The 17253-nt window shown below is 36.6% G+C and overlaps 1 protein-coding gene across 6 annotated transcripts in view; it reads left to right on the top strand.

The window, feature by feature from the left end:
- NHSL1 (NHS like 1) overlaps positions 1-17253 on the top strand; it is a 266654-nt gene that overhangs the window by 227799 nt on the left and 21602 nt on the right. For all 6 annotated transcript variants that reach the window (XM_018053262.1, XM_018053264.1, XM_018053266.1 and 3 more), the window contains exons 3-4: positions 436-560; positions 15933-16125. In XM_018053262.1, coding sequence (XP_017908751.1) covers positions 436-560; positions 15933-16125 — 318 coding nt within the window. The remainder of the gene's footprint in view (positions 1-435; positions 561-15932; positions 16126-17253) is intronic.

Raw genomic sequence — 17253 nt, 5'->3', positions numbered from 1 at the left:
AAAGAGTCAGACACAGCTTAGTGACTAAACAATAGCAACCTACTATATAGCACAGGGAATTATATTCAGTATCCTGTGATAAACCATAATGGAAAAGAATGTTAAAAAAGAATGTATACATGTATATCTGAGTCAACTTGGTATACAGTAAAAATTAACACAACATTGTAAATCAACTATACTTCAATAAAAGTAATGTAATTACCCGGACTCAGTTTTTGAGAGGTGTAAGAGAGTCCCTTTGAAGCGTATTAACATGGCATATAAGGTATGTTACCTGCTTTACTAACTCTTAGTTCTTTTTATCATCATTTTTATTATTTTAAATCATTATTGTATGTAGAGAAATATTGCAAGAAAAAGGCAAATAAAAAGGAGTAAGCAAATCCTGCTTCTTAAAGCCCTTTCTCCCTTCCCTCGCCTCTACCCCTGCAGAGTGTGATAAGTTACGGCGGGATGGCTACCGGAGTTCTCAGTACTATTCCCAAGGACCCACCTTTGCAGCCAACTCCAGTCCCCTCTGTGATGATTACCAAGATGAGGATGAAGAAGATCCAAAGGTAAGTTTTCTAAATTCAACACATGATCCTCGACTGGCTCCCAGAACAGATAAAAGACCTAAGTTAGAAAAACTCATGAAATGAGAATGAAGTCTGTTTTTTAGTTAGTAGTATTATCCTGTGTTAATCTCAGTTTTGGCAAATGTACCATGATGATGTAATATGTCAATATTAAGGAAGACTGGGTGATAGGTACACAAGGTATTCTCAATACTATCTTTGCAACACTTAATTATAAAATAGGCTTTGTATTAGATGATTTTGCCTAACTTTAGGCTAATGTTAAGTGTACTGAGCATGTGTAAGGTAAGCTGAGGTAAGCTGTAATGTTTGATAGGTTAATGAGTTACATGCATTTTGACATTTGTTTTCAGCTTATGATGGGTTTTTTTGGATAAAACCCCATTGTAAGTTGAAGAAAGTCTATACAAAAAAAGTCTTTTAGCATAATAGGAAAAGCAGCTATATCAGAATTGATGTGGTCTATAGTTTTTTAAAACTTTTTTTTTCTTGTTGGCATGAGTAAGAAAAATTACAATCAGGAGATGAATTACATGGTAAGGATTTTGTTTTGTTTTTATTGTTTTTCAGCTTTATTGAAGTATATTGACAAAATTATATATAATTTCAAGTGTGATAATTTGATATACATGTGTTTTGTGAAATGATCACCAGTCAGACTGATGAACATGTCCATCACCTCGCTACTTTAAACACAGAATTATAATCATTTTTAAAACAGTTATTAAGCATCTCATGTGCTAGGAAATATTTTAGGTGCTGTAACAATGAAGCAAACAGAAGAATTCTTCTCTTGATAGTGCTTTGATTTGGTGCTGAGACACTGAGAATAAGTAAGCAATGATGCTGTTTTAGTGATGTGTGCTCTGGAGTAAAATAGAACAGGAGGTTGCAATTTTAAGTTAAAGGGTAGGTTTTTCCCAAGCAAAGAGGTGATTGGGATTAGAAGAGTTAGTCATGCAGAAATCTTGGAGAAGGACATTCTAGGAAGAAACAGCAGCCAGTGAATAAATGTATATAGCATATGCCTGATACTACAAAATGCAAAAATTAATAAGGTATTAAAGCATGTACAGACATGTATCAGGAAACTTACAGCTCTCAGATAGGGAGAACTCACCAAAATAAAAAGTTTTATATATATTACATGCTACAATAAGTGTTTGTCATATGGTAATATTTGAAAGAGAACTTCTTACTTGGGCAGTTAGGAAATAGCAAAGGGCCTAGGAGAGGGTGTAGTGTGTAAAAAGAGTAGTTATAGGGCTCTTATAACAGGTAAGACATAGTAAAGACCTAGAGATCCAAAGAGTGGCAGTGTGAATGATGAGGAAGCAGGGAGGGAAAGGGGGAGGATGTTAAGGGATAAAGGGGTTTATTTCTGGGCTTTCATCCTGACCCATTGATCTATTTTTGCATGTGCTAGTATCATACTGTTTTGATTTCTGTAGCTTTGTAATATAGCCTGAATCAGGAAGTATGATTCTTCCAGTTCTGTTCTTCTGTGTAAATATTTATTGAGTTAAATGAATGGAGGATGAACAGCCTGTTCAAAAAGATCTTAGAGAACAGCCTTTCACTCACCACTTTCTAGATAAAGAAATTAATGCCTTGAAGATGCAAGTGATGCATACAGCAAGTGGGAGAGCTAAGACTTGAAGTGTGTCTCCTAATTCCTAGAATACTACTTCTTAACTTTATCTCTTAAATTCCATGCATGGAAGTTTTCTAAATTTCTAAGCTCTAGTCCACACTCATGCATTTATCTGCTTACTGTCCATCTCCACTTAAATGTCTCTTACAGCTATCTCAAACCGATTCAAATTCAAATGTGATTCTCACTTCTCTCTTCCAAATGGAAAAAAAAAAACCAAACAAAAAAAACTCTACCTGATTCTTTTGTAGTTTTCCTCACCTCAGTAAGTTTCAACTTCTTTCTACCCATTTTTAAGTCAAAATCATCAGGCACATTCTTGATTCTTTTCTTTTTCTCACACCTTGAGCAAATTCTGTAGGATTATCAGTTAGTGAACCACTCCAGAATTGCAGTTCAGGTATTATGTAGCAGCTAGGTCTAGAGCATGTCCCTAAGAGTGGGAGGTAAGGTTGTGAAGGATCAGAGCAGGTGTTACATGGAACAGCTCAGTGGATACTGAGTTCACCAAGAGTGATGACAGGAATAGTGGTGGAGGGAGGCTGAAGTAAGATTATAGATGGGCAATGCCAAGTGAAAGAGTTAGCTCTTATCTCATAGCTAATAGGAAATCACTAACATTTTTCAAACAGAAGATTTTATGATTAGGAGTAAAAATTATATATATCTTTTGTTAGATGGAAGACATAGCTAATGTTGAAACTGATTTTCTAATTTATTTAAAGTATCAAATCTGACTTTAGAACATCTAGAGGGGGAGTATTAACAGACTAATTTCCATGTTAAAAAAATTGTATCAAAAATTACACCATATTGACCTCCAAAGTAGTAACTGAATTGATGAAGGTATTAACTAACCTTATTGTGGTAATTGTTTTATAATGTATATGCATCAAATCATCACATTTTAGACCTTAAACTTTCATAATATTAATGTCAGTTATATCTCAATAAAATGGGGGAAAATTGAAATAGTAAAAAAAAAAAAATTGAACCAAATTGAGGAAGAACACTAAGCTTAGATAGTTTCATGGAGAAGAATCTACTAAAGTTTTAAAAGAGTAGGTTAATCCAGTGCTTAAAACTGTCTGAGAGCAAAGAAAGAGAAGGAAAAGGTAGAATTAAAAAATAATAATAAATTAGTTTTAACGCTGATAACAAAACCTGAATACACAAATCAGAAGATAAACTAGCCAATCTCACTAATGAATATTGGCATTAGAAATTAAAAATAACAGGAAACATAATCTAATAACTCATTATGAGATGAATACTTCAAAATCAACCTGGATTTATTTCCATATTAATGTAAGAATGTTCATCATTAGGTAATTCAATCATGTATTAATTGTGTTAATATACTTCAGGGGAAAAATCATATAAAAACTGTAGATATTGACATTTCATACAATTTTACAGCCATTCTTAATTAAATAATAATAATATGGGAACAAGTGGATATTTGTAACTTAACAAAAGTACCTACCTGTCACCAAATCCAACATAATTTTTAATGGGCCATTTCATTGGAACAAAGAATAAGACAGGCATTTGCAGTCACTATAACATAGTATAGATATACATATGGTATAATATTGGTATAGAAATCAATAATTTCATATCTATGTATGCAAGTTAGAGATAGTAGAAAAAATCTATTTAAAATAGCTGTAGTAAACACAGTAGGGAAAATTTTAATTTAAAAATGCAAGTTATATATGAAAAAGCTTTAAAATACTTTATGGGAACACAGCTAAGATTTGAATAAATGAAAAGATATAACATGCTCTTAGATTAGAGGATTCAATATCAAAAAACTGTCAATTCTGCCCAAGTTAATTTTAAAAATGAACACAGTAGCAATAAAAAATTGAGTAGTTTTGTTCTGTTTTAGTGTGGAATTATTTTAGGGGAGGGGAAGAGGAGAAAGAGGATTGGAGAGGCTGGGTCCAAGGTTGCTACTGGCAAAGCTGTAAACTAGAAGAGCAATGGGGAAGGAGAAGCAGCCTGACCACGTATTAAAACATAAAGAGTCAGGAATCACTGCAGTGTGGCACCTGAGTATACAAACTGGTAGGACAGAATGTTAAAGACAGAATGTAAAGTCCAGGAAGTGACCTAACTTTTTAGGGCTTCCCAGGTGATGCTAGTAGTAAAGAACCCACCTGCCAATGCAGGAGACCATAACAGACCATGGGTTCGATCCCTGGGTCAGGAAGATCTCCTGGAGGAGGGCATAGCAACCCACTCCAGTATTCTCATCTGGAGAATCCCATGGACAGAGAGGCCTAGCTGGTTACGGTCCACAGGGTCACAAAGAGCTGGACACGACTGATGCACCTTGCATGCATGCATGCATGTGATGAAGTTGGCATTTGAGATCAGGTGGGGATCCATTCATTGTATGAGGGGCTCCAAGCTAACAGTTTATAGTCTCTATGTTAAGACCAAGACCCCTGACTGCAATCATGTCCTTCAAAGTCACTAGTAGTTGGGGTCATTTTAAACATGGAGTATACAGAAGTCAATTTAGAAGGGAAATTTTCCTGGGAAAACCCTTTGTATTTCTAAGTAGGCTATGGGGAGGACAGCAGTGAACTCTGGAGAAGGGACAGGTAATAATTAAGCATCTATTCTGTGCTTAGGATAAAAGCACTCTCCTAAAATGAGAGTTGCTAATAAGACAGAAGTTAAGGACATATAAATTACAACAGAGAACTTAGGGGGTGTCTGTTTTGGTTATTTATTCTGGCTTAGCATTTCAAAGTAATTATCCAAATGCAAAACATTTCCCAAGTAGGACTTGTGTTTATGGTATAGTGAAAGTTATTTTGCTGATGATCGCCACATATATATCTTTCAAAGTAGTGATGTAGCGTAGCAAGAAAAGAAATTGCTTGAACTGTTTCCAAGTATATGTTATATATGTCATCTACATAGTAAATATGCTGCTTGAAAAATGCCTGCAAAGGGATTCAGAAATCTCACAAAATAACATTTCTTTTCAACTGTGAAATCAATGAGTAAGCTGTTGCTTTAGTATTGCTCTAGTCTTGACAGCTTTTTGTTTTGTTAGTTTGCATTGTGTGCCAGGTACTACCAAAGAGGTTATTCAGGTATTTGAAGGAAATTTCAGTTATAGATGACAGGATACTTCCTGTGAGTTGAGAGGGCATATCTCCAACTGCCATTGTGGGAGGTTATGTCTGATGATATGTTCACTGCATCAGGGAAACATTCACAGAGGCCCCATTGTCTCAGCAGAAAGGATGTCAGTTGTGAGTTACTCAATCTCTTGCATAAAATTTGCCCTCCTTCTCCTGACGGATAAATTAGACTGGGATTGTAGCAATAAATGGTTGGCTTTCATGATATTGATAGAAACTGAAATTTTCTTTTCTAGCCTCTGTTTTCCTTTGAACTGGCATCATCTCAGGTTCTGTTTTAGTCTTTATTGATATGAGAGATTGAAATCAAAGGAGGATTTTGAAGATGGCAAAAGGACAGTGGCCTTGCTCTGTAACCACACATCTAGGAAGCATGTATAAGGTGATGCTTGGGAGACTGGTCTAGAGGAGCTTTCCCACCTGTCGAAGTTGGTGGCCTTGGCAAATTGCTTCCCTCTGCAAGTTTCAGTTTCCTTAACTGTGAAGGGTCATAAACCACATGTTCTGGTTTTGCTCAGGATAGTCCTGGTTTATGGCTGCTGTTCTGTGCAATTATTAAAAGTGCTCCTTTCACTCTCAAAGGCATTCTGGTTTTGATAATAAATTACTTGATTGCCTTACCCACCTTGAAGATGGTTATGAGGCTGAAGTGAGTTAATGTTTTTTAAATCCTTAAGCATGGTGCCTGGCACAGTATATGCTCAAATAATGATGACTGATGTCTTTAAACAGCTTGGTTTTTCAAACCAGACTTCAAAGAAATTAGTTCAGTAGACAGTGTCTGGTTTTATGAAAATTTGGCGACTCTTTCAATCATTCTAAGTCTTTTATTCCACAAACATAGAATTTTTCCTACCTAAGGCAATAAATTTGAGAGGTTTCAGCAATTACTAAAGCTTTCTAGTTGTTGTGACTTTACAGGTTATCTGTGTGTAGAACTACCAGTGATTATTTTACTGGTACTCATTTTATAATAATTGTAGAACACTTCAGAACTTTTTCTCAAATTATATCTCATTTTCAAAGGACCTTCCATAAAGTCAGTATTTTTAATAATTATTGCTATCATTTTAACCATCTTGAAACTGAGACTCAGACTTACTTTCTCAAGATCACAAAGCCAGAACGTATTTGAGAGGACATAGATGCAGGGCTTCTCACTTTATATTTCTTTTTTTTTCATTGCACCATATTGGTGAAATAATAGGACAAGATTACCAAATTACCCAAGTTCCTTCTCACTGTGCCTGCTGTTGTCAATTTTCCTTCTGTCTTTGACTTGTTTGGTGTTATTCATTTATTCACGGTATTGTTTTCAAAAAACCATGTTAAGTCCTGCTTAGTCTCAATATACAGACAGAGCCCCTGGCTTTGGGTCACTTAACTATCCAGAAAACATGATTCTAGATACAGTTATTTTCTTATTGAGTCTCTCTGTGTAAGTAATTCCAGGACACAGTGGAAACACAGAGGAGCTTTTTCTGGTTCCATGTGTTTGCTGCTCTGCGATCTGTGGCATTTCGTTTCTCTGTCCTATTTAGCAGGGTGAGAAGATTGTGGTCTGTCATTTCAGGCCTTTATGCATTCAGGTAGGGAGGGCATCTCTCAACTTGTTCCAGTTTCTCTTGTTCCACGCATCCCATTACACTGGGATGAGGCTCTATTCATATCTGCCTTCCCTTCTAGATCAGGGTGGAGGTGGGAGGCCACACAGCATCCTCCTCATATTGATTTTGATATTCCCAGGATGGAGCCAAGCATTTGGCACATGGAAAAGCTCAGGAGCCAGAAGCTGGGCTGGTGTTACCTGTGAGTCTGCTTAATTCTCCCTGCAACCATGGAAGGCAGCTTGTACCCAGGTCACAGATGTGTCTTAGAGGAATCACAGTACTTGCTTAAGATCACATAGCTTTAAAATTCTGAAACAGAATTCTCCCTCTCTTTACAAAGAGCATTATGAGGTATAATTTATATAAAATAAACTACACACCTTTAAAGTACACAATTTAATATGTTTCGACATACTTATACATACATGAGACCATCGCCACAACCAAGATAGTGAACACACCCTTCACCCCTAAAAGTGAACTAGGATTGAAACCCAGATCTGTGACTCCAGAGCCTATTTTCCCTCAACAATGAGTAGTGGAATTGAGCCTTGGCTATATCTCTCACCAGCTAATCACTCTCTTGGTTAGGGGAGTTTTGACTTGTTGAGGTAATAGGATGAACATCTTTTCCAACCCATCATCCATCAGTAAAAGAGTGGATAAATAAATGTATTAGAATGGAATGTATGCTTCAGTGAAATGGATTAACCATAGGCTCACATAACTACATGGATATGGCTTAGAAACATAATGGTAAGTAAATAACACAAAAGAGAATGGCACTCAATGGTGAAAAATTGAAAGCATTTCCCCTAAAGTCAGGAATAAGACAAGGGTGTCCACTTTCACCACTACTATTCAACATAGTTCTGGAAGTTTTGGCCACAGCAATCAGAGCAGAAAAAGAAATAAAAGGAATCCAAATTGGAAAAGAAGAAGTAAAACTCTCACTGTTTGCAGATGACATGATCCTCTACATGGAAAACCCTAAAGACTCCACCAGAAAATTACTAGAGCTCATCAATGAATATAGTAAAGTTGCAGGATATAAAATCAACACACAGAAATCCCTTGCATTCCTATACACGAATAATGAGAAAGTAGAAAAAGAAATTAAGGAAACAATTCCATTCACCATTGCAACGAAAAGAATAAAATACTTAGGAATATATCTACCTAAAGAAACTAAAGACCTATATATAGAAAACTATAAAACACTGATGAAAGAAATCAAAGAGGACACTAATAGATGGAGAAATATACCATGTTCATGGATCGGAAGAATCAACATAGTGAAAATGAGTATACTACCCAAAGCAATTTACAAATTCAATGCAATCCCTATCAAGCTACCAGCCATATTTTTCACAGAACTAGAACAAATAATTTCAAGATTTGTATGGAAATACAAAAAACCTCGAATAGCCAAAGCAATCTTGAGAAAGAAGAATGTAACTGGAGGAATCAACTTGCCTGACTTCAGGCTCTACTACAAAGCCACAGTCATCAAAACAGTATGGTACTGGCACAAAGACAGACATATAGATCAATGGAACAAAATAGAAAGCCCAGAGATAAATCCACACACCTATGGACACCTTATCTTTGACAAAGGAGGCAAGAATATACAATGGATTAAAGACAATCTCTTTAACAAGTGGTTCTGGGAAAACTGGTCAACCACTTGTAAAAGAATGAAACTAGATCACTTTCTAATACCCCACACAAAAATAAACTCAAAATGGATTAAAGATCTAAATGTAAGACCAGAAACTATTAAACTCCTAGAGGAAAACATAGGCAAAACACTCTCAGACATAAATCACAGCAGGATCCTCTATGATCCACCTCCCAGAATTCTGGAAATTAAAGCAAAAATAAACAAATGGGATCTAATTAAAATTAAAAGCTTCTGCACAACAAAGGAAAATATAAGCAAGGTGAAAAGACAGCCTTCTGAATGGGAGAAAATAATAGCAAATGAAGCAACTGACAAACAACTCATCTCAAAAATATACAAGCAACTTATGCAGCTCAATTCCAGAAAAATAAATGACCCAATCAAAAAATGGGCCAAAGAACTAAATAGACATTTCTCCAAAGAAGACATACGGATGGCTAACAAACACATGAAAAGATGCTCAACATCACTCATTGTTAGAGAAATGCAAATCAAAACCACAATGAGGTACCACTTCACACCAGTCAGAATGGCTGCGATCCAAAAATCTGCAAGCAATAAATGCTGGAGAGGGTGTGGAGAAAAGGGAACCCTCTTACACTGTTGGTGGGAATGCAAACTAGTACAGCCACTATGGAGAACAGTGTGGAGATTCCTTAAAAAATTGCAAATAGAACTGCCTTATGACCCAGCAATCCCACTGCTGGGCATACACACCGAGGAAACCAGAATTGAAAGAGACACATGTACCCCAATGTTCATCGCAGCACTGTTTATAATAGCCAGGACATGGAAACAACCTAGATGTCCATCAGCAGATGAATGGATAAGAAAGCTGTGGTACATACACACAATGGAGTATTACTCAGCCATTAAAAAGAATTCATCTGAATCAGTTCTGATGAGATGGATGAAACTGGAGCCGATTATACAGAGTGAAGTAAGCCAGAAAGAAAAACACCAATACAGTATACTAACACATATATATGGAATTTAGAAAGATGGCAATGATGACCCTGTATGCAAGACAGGAAAAAAGACACAGCTGTGTATAATGGACTTTTGGACTCAGAGGGAGAGGGAGAGGATGGGATGATTTGGGAGAATGGCATTCTAACATGTATAATATCGTGTAAGAATTGAATCGCCAGTCTATGTCTGACGCAGGATACAGCATGCTTGGGGCTGGTGCATGGGGATGACCCAGAGAGATGTTATGGGGAGGGAGGTGGGAGGGGTGTTCATGTTTGGGAATGCATGTAAGAATTAAAGATTTTAAAATTTAAAAAAATAATAATAATAAAAATTAAAAAAATAAATAAACATTAAAAATAAATAGATAAATAAATAAAATCGCAAAAAAAAAAGAGAGAATGGCAAAGTATCATTGACACAGTGACTGATAAAGAAGGCATCTTATAGACTCAAATATGCATTTATTTGAAGAGAAACTTGGATTTAATACTTTGAATAGTCATATGCTTTTATATCTTTGTAAGTATTCTTGTATAATTACATACAAACCAAGCAAGTCTAAATATGTAATTTAGACATATTTATGCACATACATAACAAAAGTTAAAGGCATAATAAATAACACAGCATTCAGGAGAGCGGTTACCTCTAGCCAAGCAGGAAACCGTATGGTGTAGATGCAGTTATTCATATTTTAAGTCATGAGTTGGGTAATAGTTTCTTAAAAATTCATTGTTGTGTTATATACTTTGTATATATGATTTATTATAATAAAAGGCCATTAAGGCAAAAAATTACATTATCATTTTGAACATTTATGTTCACTTTATATGAACATATATGAATAGGAGAGAAGGAACAATTGAAATTATTTAATAATGTGAATGTGGAACCCACCTCCTGGCCTTTGTGGAGCTCTGGATGGGCCACAAACTGTGTTTCTGTGTGTATTCCCCCCAAAACCACTACCCCTGGTTTTTGTTGTTGGGTCCAGAGCCCAGGGGAGGGGAAAGGGAAATAAGAAGAGAAGAGAATGAAGTCAGGATCGCTTGTGTCTGAGTATATTAAAGGTGGAATAAGCATATAGCCAAAAAAGACTGCAAACATTTTGGCACCTTATAAACTATCTAGAATCTTTAAAAAGAAACGTCCACCCAAGATACATTTAATTCTGAAGACAAAAACACAATAGACTAAGTAAGTGTCCTGTAAAAAGGACTGGAATGTATGTGGCTTTCCTCTTAAATGGTGCTCTATATAGTTTCATCTGTTCTATGTCTATTTTTATGTAATAATTGCTAAATGAATGCTAAGTTTAACTCTGGCTATAATTAGGTTTTCTAATTTTTAAAAGTATAGCAGATTAAAAAAAAAAAAAAAAGCCTGGGCAAATGTGTTTTTTAGTTAAGCCCACTTTTTGATAACTTGGCAGTCTGCCAAAGAGACCATGTTTCAGGCCTCACCATCCATCTGGTGGGAACTTGTCTGATTTCCAGACAGGACCTCAAAGTTCTGAAATGCAGGACTTAACAGTGTCCAAAATTCACAAAACAACTCCTGGTATGGCAGGTGATCTCCCTTTGTAAATTATGCAAATTGACACAAGAAATCATGGTTTCTCATGTCTCATTTGTGACTGTCCATTCCTTCCAGATTAAGGACATGAGATATTAATGAACATTATTGATCGATTAAACTGCATTTAAAAACCAAGCTGCATTTAAGTTCTGAAAGCAAGTCCACTTTAAACTCAATATTAAAAAAGAATAAAATAAAATTCACCCTGTACTAAGGGATCCCTTAACATGAAGCATGGCGATGCTGTTTAAGTTATTCTGTTCTTAACACAGGGAGCTTGAGTTGCTCAAAACATACAGATGGTAAATGACAGAGCCAGTGTGCTGATACTTACAGTGTTCCGTTCATTATACTACACTGCTGACTTTACTATAGATTCTTTTCTTTTTTAAGATCTTTTTCTTATTCAGAGATATAAATGGATATTTTTATTTTTAGATTAGAAAACATAGTAATTTATTGCAAATATTATCAAGTTGTTATTTTACACTGTTTAGCAGCAGAGCTTTGAGGCCAGCTGTAGGTTCTAATCTGTTGCCCACTTGTCAACTTTCCACAAGTAATGTTGCTTTACTCCATTTCCATATTTACAAAACGAGGCTAATGCTATGAAGATAAAATGAGGTACCAATTCCTATAAAGCCTGTAACCCAGGACAAGGTGTTGAGACATCAGTCGCTAAATGGTGACTCCTTTTTAGCTAAAACTGTGAAATTGCACTCTATGTAATTCTGATTTAAGGCCTCCTGAAACTTACATTTTCAAAGCAGAGACAAACAAGATAAATAGCTAAAATATATTTATCCTGGTGATATGTACTAAAGGAAAAAAAGAAGAGAAGGGAGATATAAAATATTGGGGAGGAGTTGCCATTTTAGGCAGGTTAGCAGGTAAGACCTCAACAAGAAGGGGACTCTTGACTAAGCCCCTGAAGAATAAGAAGGTGCTATCCATGGGGATGTCTAAAGGAAGAACATTTCAGATGGTGGGAACATCATGTGCAAAGACCCTGAGGCAGGAGTCTGCTTGGTTTGTACAAGGAACTGGATGGAAGATGGTGTAGCTAGAGTAGGATAAAGAAGGGATAGTGTTGTAGGAGTTGAGGTCAGAGATAGCAATGGGCCAGTTCACAGGTCATGTAGGGTCTTGTAGGTTCTAGTAAGATTGCACAGGAGCAGCATGATCTGACATGTTTTGAAAGGATCCCTCAGGCTTCTGTGTTGAGGATTAGACTGTTAAAGCAGGGATGGGGAGAAGGGGAGGGTGGCCAACAAGGTCAGAGTTAAGAAGCTAAGGTAATAATCCATGGCATTCCAGTATCCATCTCAATGGAGTACTTGTGATGTGTTCTGCCGGTGAGATGGATGAGGTTTTTCCTGTGCCCCTCTGTATTTATAAATACTGAGAGCAATGGGAGTCAGATCATTCTGAAAGGTGTGCCATCCTGGTTTCTTATTTTTCTTTAGTAGTTTGTGGCACTGTGTAACAGTCACATTTGCATATAACTTTATCTGTGCCCTGCTTGTCTGGGAAATTTTCTCACAAAGGAAGGGAGTACTTTATAAACTAGACTATCTTTGTCAGTTGTTATACTGGAGCAATCCCTAGTGATCGTCCCCTGGCAACGAGGCTGAACTGAAGATCTGTTTCATTGTGAGAGTTATCGAATCTGACAGTCTCAGTCAACTGAAAGAAAAGTAGGTTACCAGGGCTGATGAGTCCCACTGAGCAGAATACAGACCATAAAACGGTGCTTCACCATCTCCCTAGGCAGACATCACATGGAAGAGAGAACCTTCTCTGTAGGGTGTTGCCATGCTGTTTATTTTCCATCAAGCTGAAGCTTGCCTGTTAAGATTTGCTTCTCGTGGCCTTTAAAATCTGTGCTATATTTCAAGGTTGCCCGAAAAATTATTTCTATGTATGTATATATCAGAAAGAGTAACATAATTTACTAAATTAAGATTCAACTTCAGACATGTGAAGCTGAATGTGAACTTTACACAAACTGTCATGAAATTCTCAAATTAATTTTAATTTGTGTGTGTCTTGTGTACCTGCAGTGTGAGGGCAGATAATAAGTATTGTATATCAAACCTATTTTGAGTGTCACAACTGCATAAAGGGTAGACATAATTGATTTACATTGGTATGACTTTGTTGTTCAGTTGCTCAGTTGTGTCTGACCCTTTGAGACCCCATGGACTGCAGCATGCCAGGCTTTCCTGTCCTTCACTATCTCCTTAAGGTTGCTTGAACTCATGTCCATTGCGTCAGTGATGCCGTCCAATCATCTCATTCTCTGTTGTCCCTTTCTCCTCCTGCCTTCAATCTTTCCCAGTATCAGGGTCTTTTCCAGTGAGTTGGCGCTTTGCACCAGGTGGCCAAAGCATTGGAGTTTCAGCTTCAGCACCAGTCCTTCCAATGAATATTCAGGATTGATTTCCTTTAGGATTGACTGATTTGATCTCCATGACTTAATTTAATTCTTTCAAACACTCCTTTGGTTGAAGGTTGCCATTTCCTCCTCCAGGGGATCTTCCCAACCCAGGAATCGAACCCATGTGTCCTCTGTCTCCTGTATTAGCAGGCAAATTCTTTACCACTGAACCATGTGGAAAGCCTAAATTGCCTTTCAAGGATCTGTAGTAGATGTGATCATTTTAACCAGTATTGGATCAAACATGAATCGATAAGATGTCAGTAACATGCTCAATAAATTGAGTATATTTATTTGTCGGTTTTAATTACAAACATTTCACATTTTCCTTAGGTGGCAAAGAAATTAGGTTTTCATTTTATATGTATTATGTACTAATAATGTAAAATCTCATATATTGGGATGTCTATTCATATATATACATATATTTATTTCCACAACGCCTTTTTCATAAGCTATCATGTCATTAGGTTCACAAGTACCCTTAGGGGGATGTGGTAGAGAGTACAGCCCCATTTTATAGCAAAGGAAACTTCAGTGTTTAGGAACAACTTCAGTATCCCTTGACTGAAAAATATAAAGCGAATAGACTCAGGTCTTTGGATTCTTAGCTTAGGACTCTATCCCTGTACCACACTATTTTCATAGCTCTAGAGTAGTCTTTTTCAGATATGTGGAGTGCTATTAGTTGTAGAATAAATACAAATTTTTTTCAGGAAGGCTAATTCAATAGCAGTAAACAGAGATAGCAGTGTTCTTCTATTCAGGATATCTAACTAATGTATTTCTGTAGGTGTCTTACTAATGTCCTCTTAGAAACTTTCATTAGATCCGGAAAGGTATCAAGACATGCTTTTGAAAGACAGATAATCTTCACAAATACTGTGTTAAAAGAAAGAAGTAAGTCACAAAAGAGAACATACAATATGATTTCCCTTAGAGAAAATCCAAAACAGGCAAATGAAGCTGAATGTTAGAAGTCAGGATAGCAATTACCCCTTTAGGGGTGTGTGGTGGAGAGTGCTGAATTGACTTGGCTGCTAGTTTTACAGGTATTCCCTTGGGAATGTTTATTTATTTATTTATTCATTCATTTTAAAGCAAAATTTGTCTTAACGCCTTAAGTGGTAGTTTAAATGCTTTCAACTTGAAGAGCGGTTCTTAGGCGTTTATTATGATTATAAACTGCCATTTCTCAACAAAAGTCAATTACCCTTTTCTGTTGTTGTTCCTGAGTCTGTGGCAGGCTTCCCAGGTAGCCCTAGTGGTAAAGAACCCACCTTCCAATGCAGGAGACATAAGAGAAGCAGGTTTGGTCCCTGGGTTGGGAAGATCCCCTGGAGGAGGGGATGACAACCCATTCCAGTATTCTTGCCTGAAAAAGTCCCCAGTGGACAGATGAGCCTGTCAGGCAGGCTACAGTCCCTAGGGTCACAGAGTCAGACACAACTGAAGCAACTTAGCATGCACAAGCCTGTGGCAGTTTTTTTCAGTTCTTGGCGTTTGTCATAGAACTAGCTGCTGGAGCCACGGTACAGTTCGTCATGAAATGCTTGCCAAAACAACTTTCTTGCTTACACTTTTTAAGATGTGAGGAAAGAAAGATACTGAAAAGGGCTCCCCAGTTAGGATGTTAATGTGTATCAAAACACACACTGCTAGAAATTTCTTCATGGGGCTCTGATAGGCTCCAAGCAGAGCTTTAGTCAGCTTCTGATAATTTAACAATTTCGCAGTTGATTTTTCTTTTTCTATGTAAATGATTTCCAAAGAGCACAGATAGCTGAAAAACAATAGCTCTGTCATTTTCAAACTTGAGGTCAGAGCCTAAAGGAAATGAGATTGAGGCTAGAAATTACTTGGAGCAAAAAGAAATTTTAATAAAAATAGAGACTGATGGCCAAACCCATGATGTTTCTCTGGGCTTCTAATGTTAAACTAAATCCATAAGCTTTCTGATCACAGTAAGTATAGAAAGAAACAGGAAGAACTTAAAAGATTTCATCAGCAAAACCTTTTCCAGTCTTCATGGCTTAGAGACTAAGGCCTTAGCAAATCATGTATATTATGGGCTACATGCAAGATGAGTGGTTCCCTTGTGAACCATTGCTTCTTGTTCCTAAATGTGACCAATTTTTTTCTTTTGGCTTGCTTCAAATCAGTTTAAATTTTTTTAATGTATTTTTAAATGTTTCTGCCAGCAATTACACACTATGGCTTCCTCTCACTTTTTTCCCCTGCAGTGTTCTATCTCTTCATCAGAAGAGGAAAGACTTACTTCCACCAGGAGACCTAAGACACCAACGTCAAGTGACTGCTCTGACTTTCATACTCAAACCAACTGGACCAAGTCACTTCCCTTGCCAACACCAGAGGAGAAGATGCGGCAGCAAGCCCAAACAGTCCAGGCTGACATGGTTCCTATTAACATAACTGGTATGCCTTACTCTGTGGACAGGTTCCACGTGTTCTGGGAGAATGACTGTGGCTCTTTGTTTGGTATATGCTCTTAGCGTGTCATTCATGCAACAGAGGTAGAGAGCTGTGGTCTGACTTCCTGCTCTTTGCTGAATGAAGGGAATACTAAAATGTATGTGTGTGTGCATGTCAAATGTCTGTTGCTTTTAGGTTTACAGACTGTATCACCAAAGGTTGATGTCAGAGAATTCAGTGGTCCAACCATTCAGCTAAAGTGTGTCTTTTAATTGAATTGCCTTCTTCAAATATTTTGGCTATATGGAAATATCTTCTAAATGTGATCTTGGGTGAGAAAAAAATTAGGTTTTTTAGCTCGTTTATAAAAGTGAAAAAGAACACATTTAATATTTCTGAATGATTTTCTTACCTTCTTATTTTCTCAAGTAGAAAAAGGGGGAAATTACTTGAAATATGAAATATTTTTAAAATCTAATAGGATAGTGAAATTATATCTTGATCTCCATAATTTGAATTCTATAATCATCAAATAAAAATCCATTCCTTCTAAATATAAAAAATTTAGAACATGTTAGGCTGGCATATGAATATTAATTGCCAAATGTGAAATTCAAGTTCTTACAGACTATTATATTCAGGTTTTAATCATCTGTGATAATTAAGGTAACAAGGTATGTAAAGCTCAAAGACAGTATTTCACAAACATAGAGAACTTGCCCTGTCACTTCCATATCCTGCAGAGAAGATAGGTCATCGGTCTGGGAGTGTACAAAAGGCAAAATAGACATGTTAAGAGTTGGTAGCTTCAGACATTAGACTGTGTTCAAGAGAAAACATTACTGGTAGTGATACTGATAATCAGCTCATACAAAATCTGGCTCATAAGGCCAGAACCTAAAAAAATCAGGTGATCAATAAGGATAAGTTTTCATAAAAAATTAGGATGAAAACTCATCATACCTTTGCTGTTTCTGAGGCTACTGCTCTTGACTGCTGTTAGAAAGTTTTTTACTATGGCATTGGTGAGCTTGTAAGGGACTAAAAATATTTTGATAGTTATGAATTTTTTGAAACCTTACAGGATGTTTAAAAATTACATTTAAAACTCTGTTTTGAATTCCAGAGAAA

The sequence above is a fragment of the Capra hircus genome, chromosome 9 (assembly GCF_001704415.2).
Source record: "Capra hircus breed San Clemente chromosome 9, ASM170441v1, whole genome shotgun sequence".
NCBI lineage: Eukaryota > Metazoa > Chordata > Mammalia > Artiodactyla > Bovidae > Capra > Capra hircus.
The sequence above is the reverse complement of the archived record's forward strand: the minus strand, read 5'-3'. Positions and strand labels throughout refer to the sequence as shown.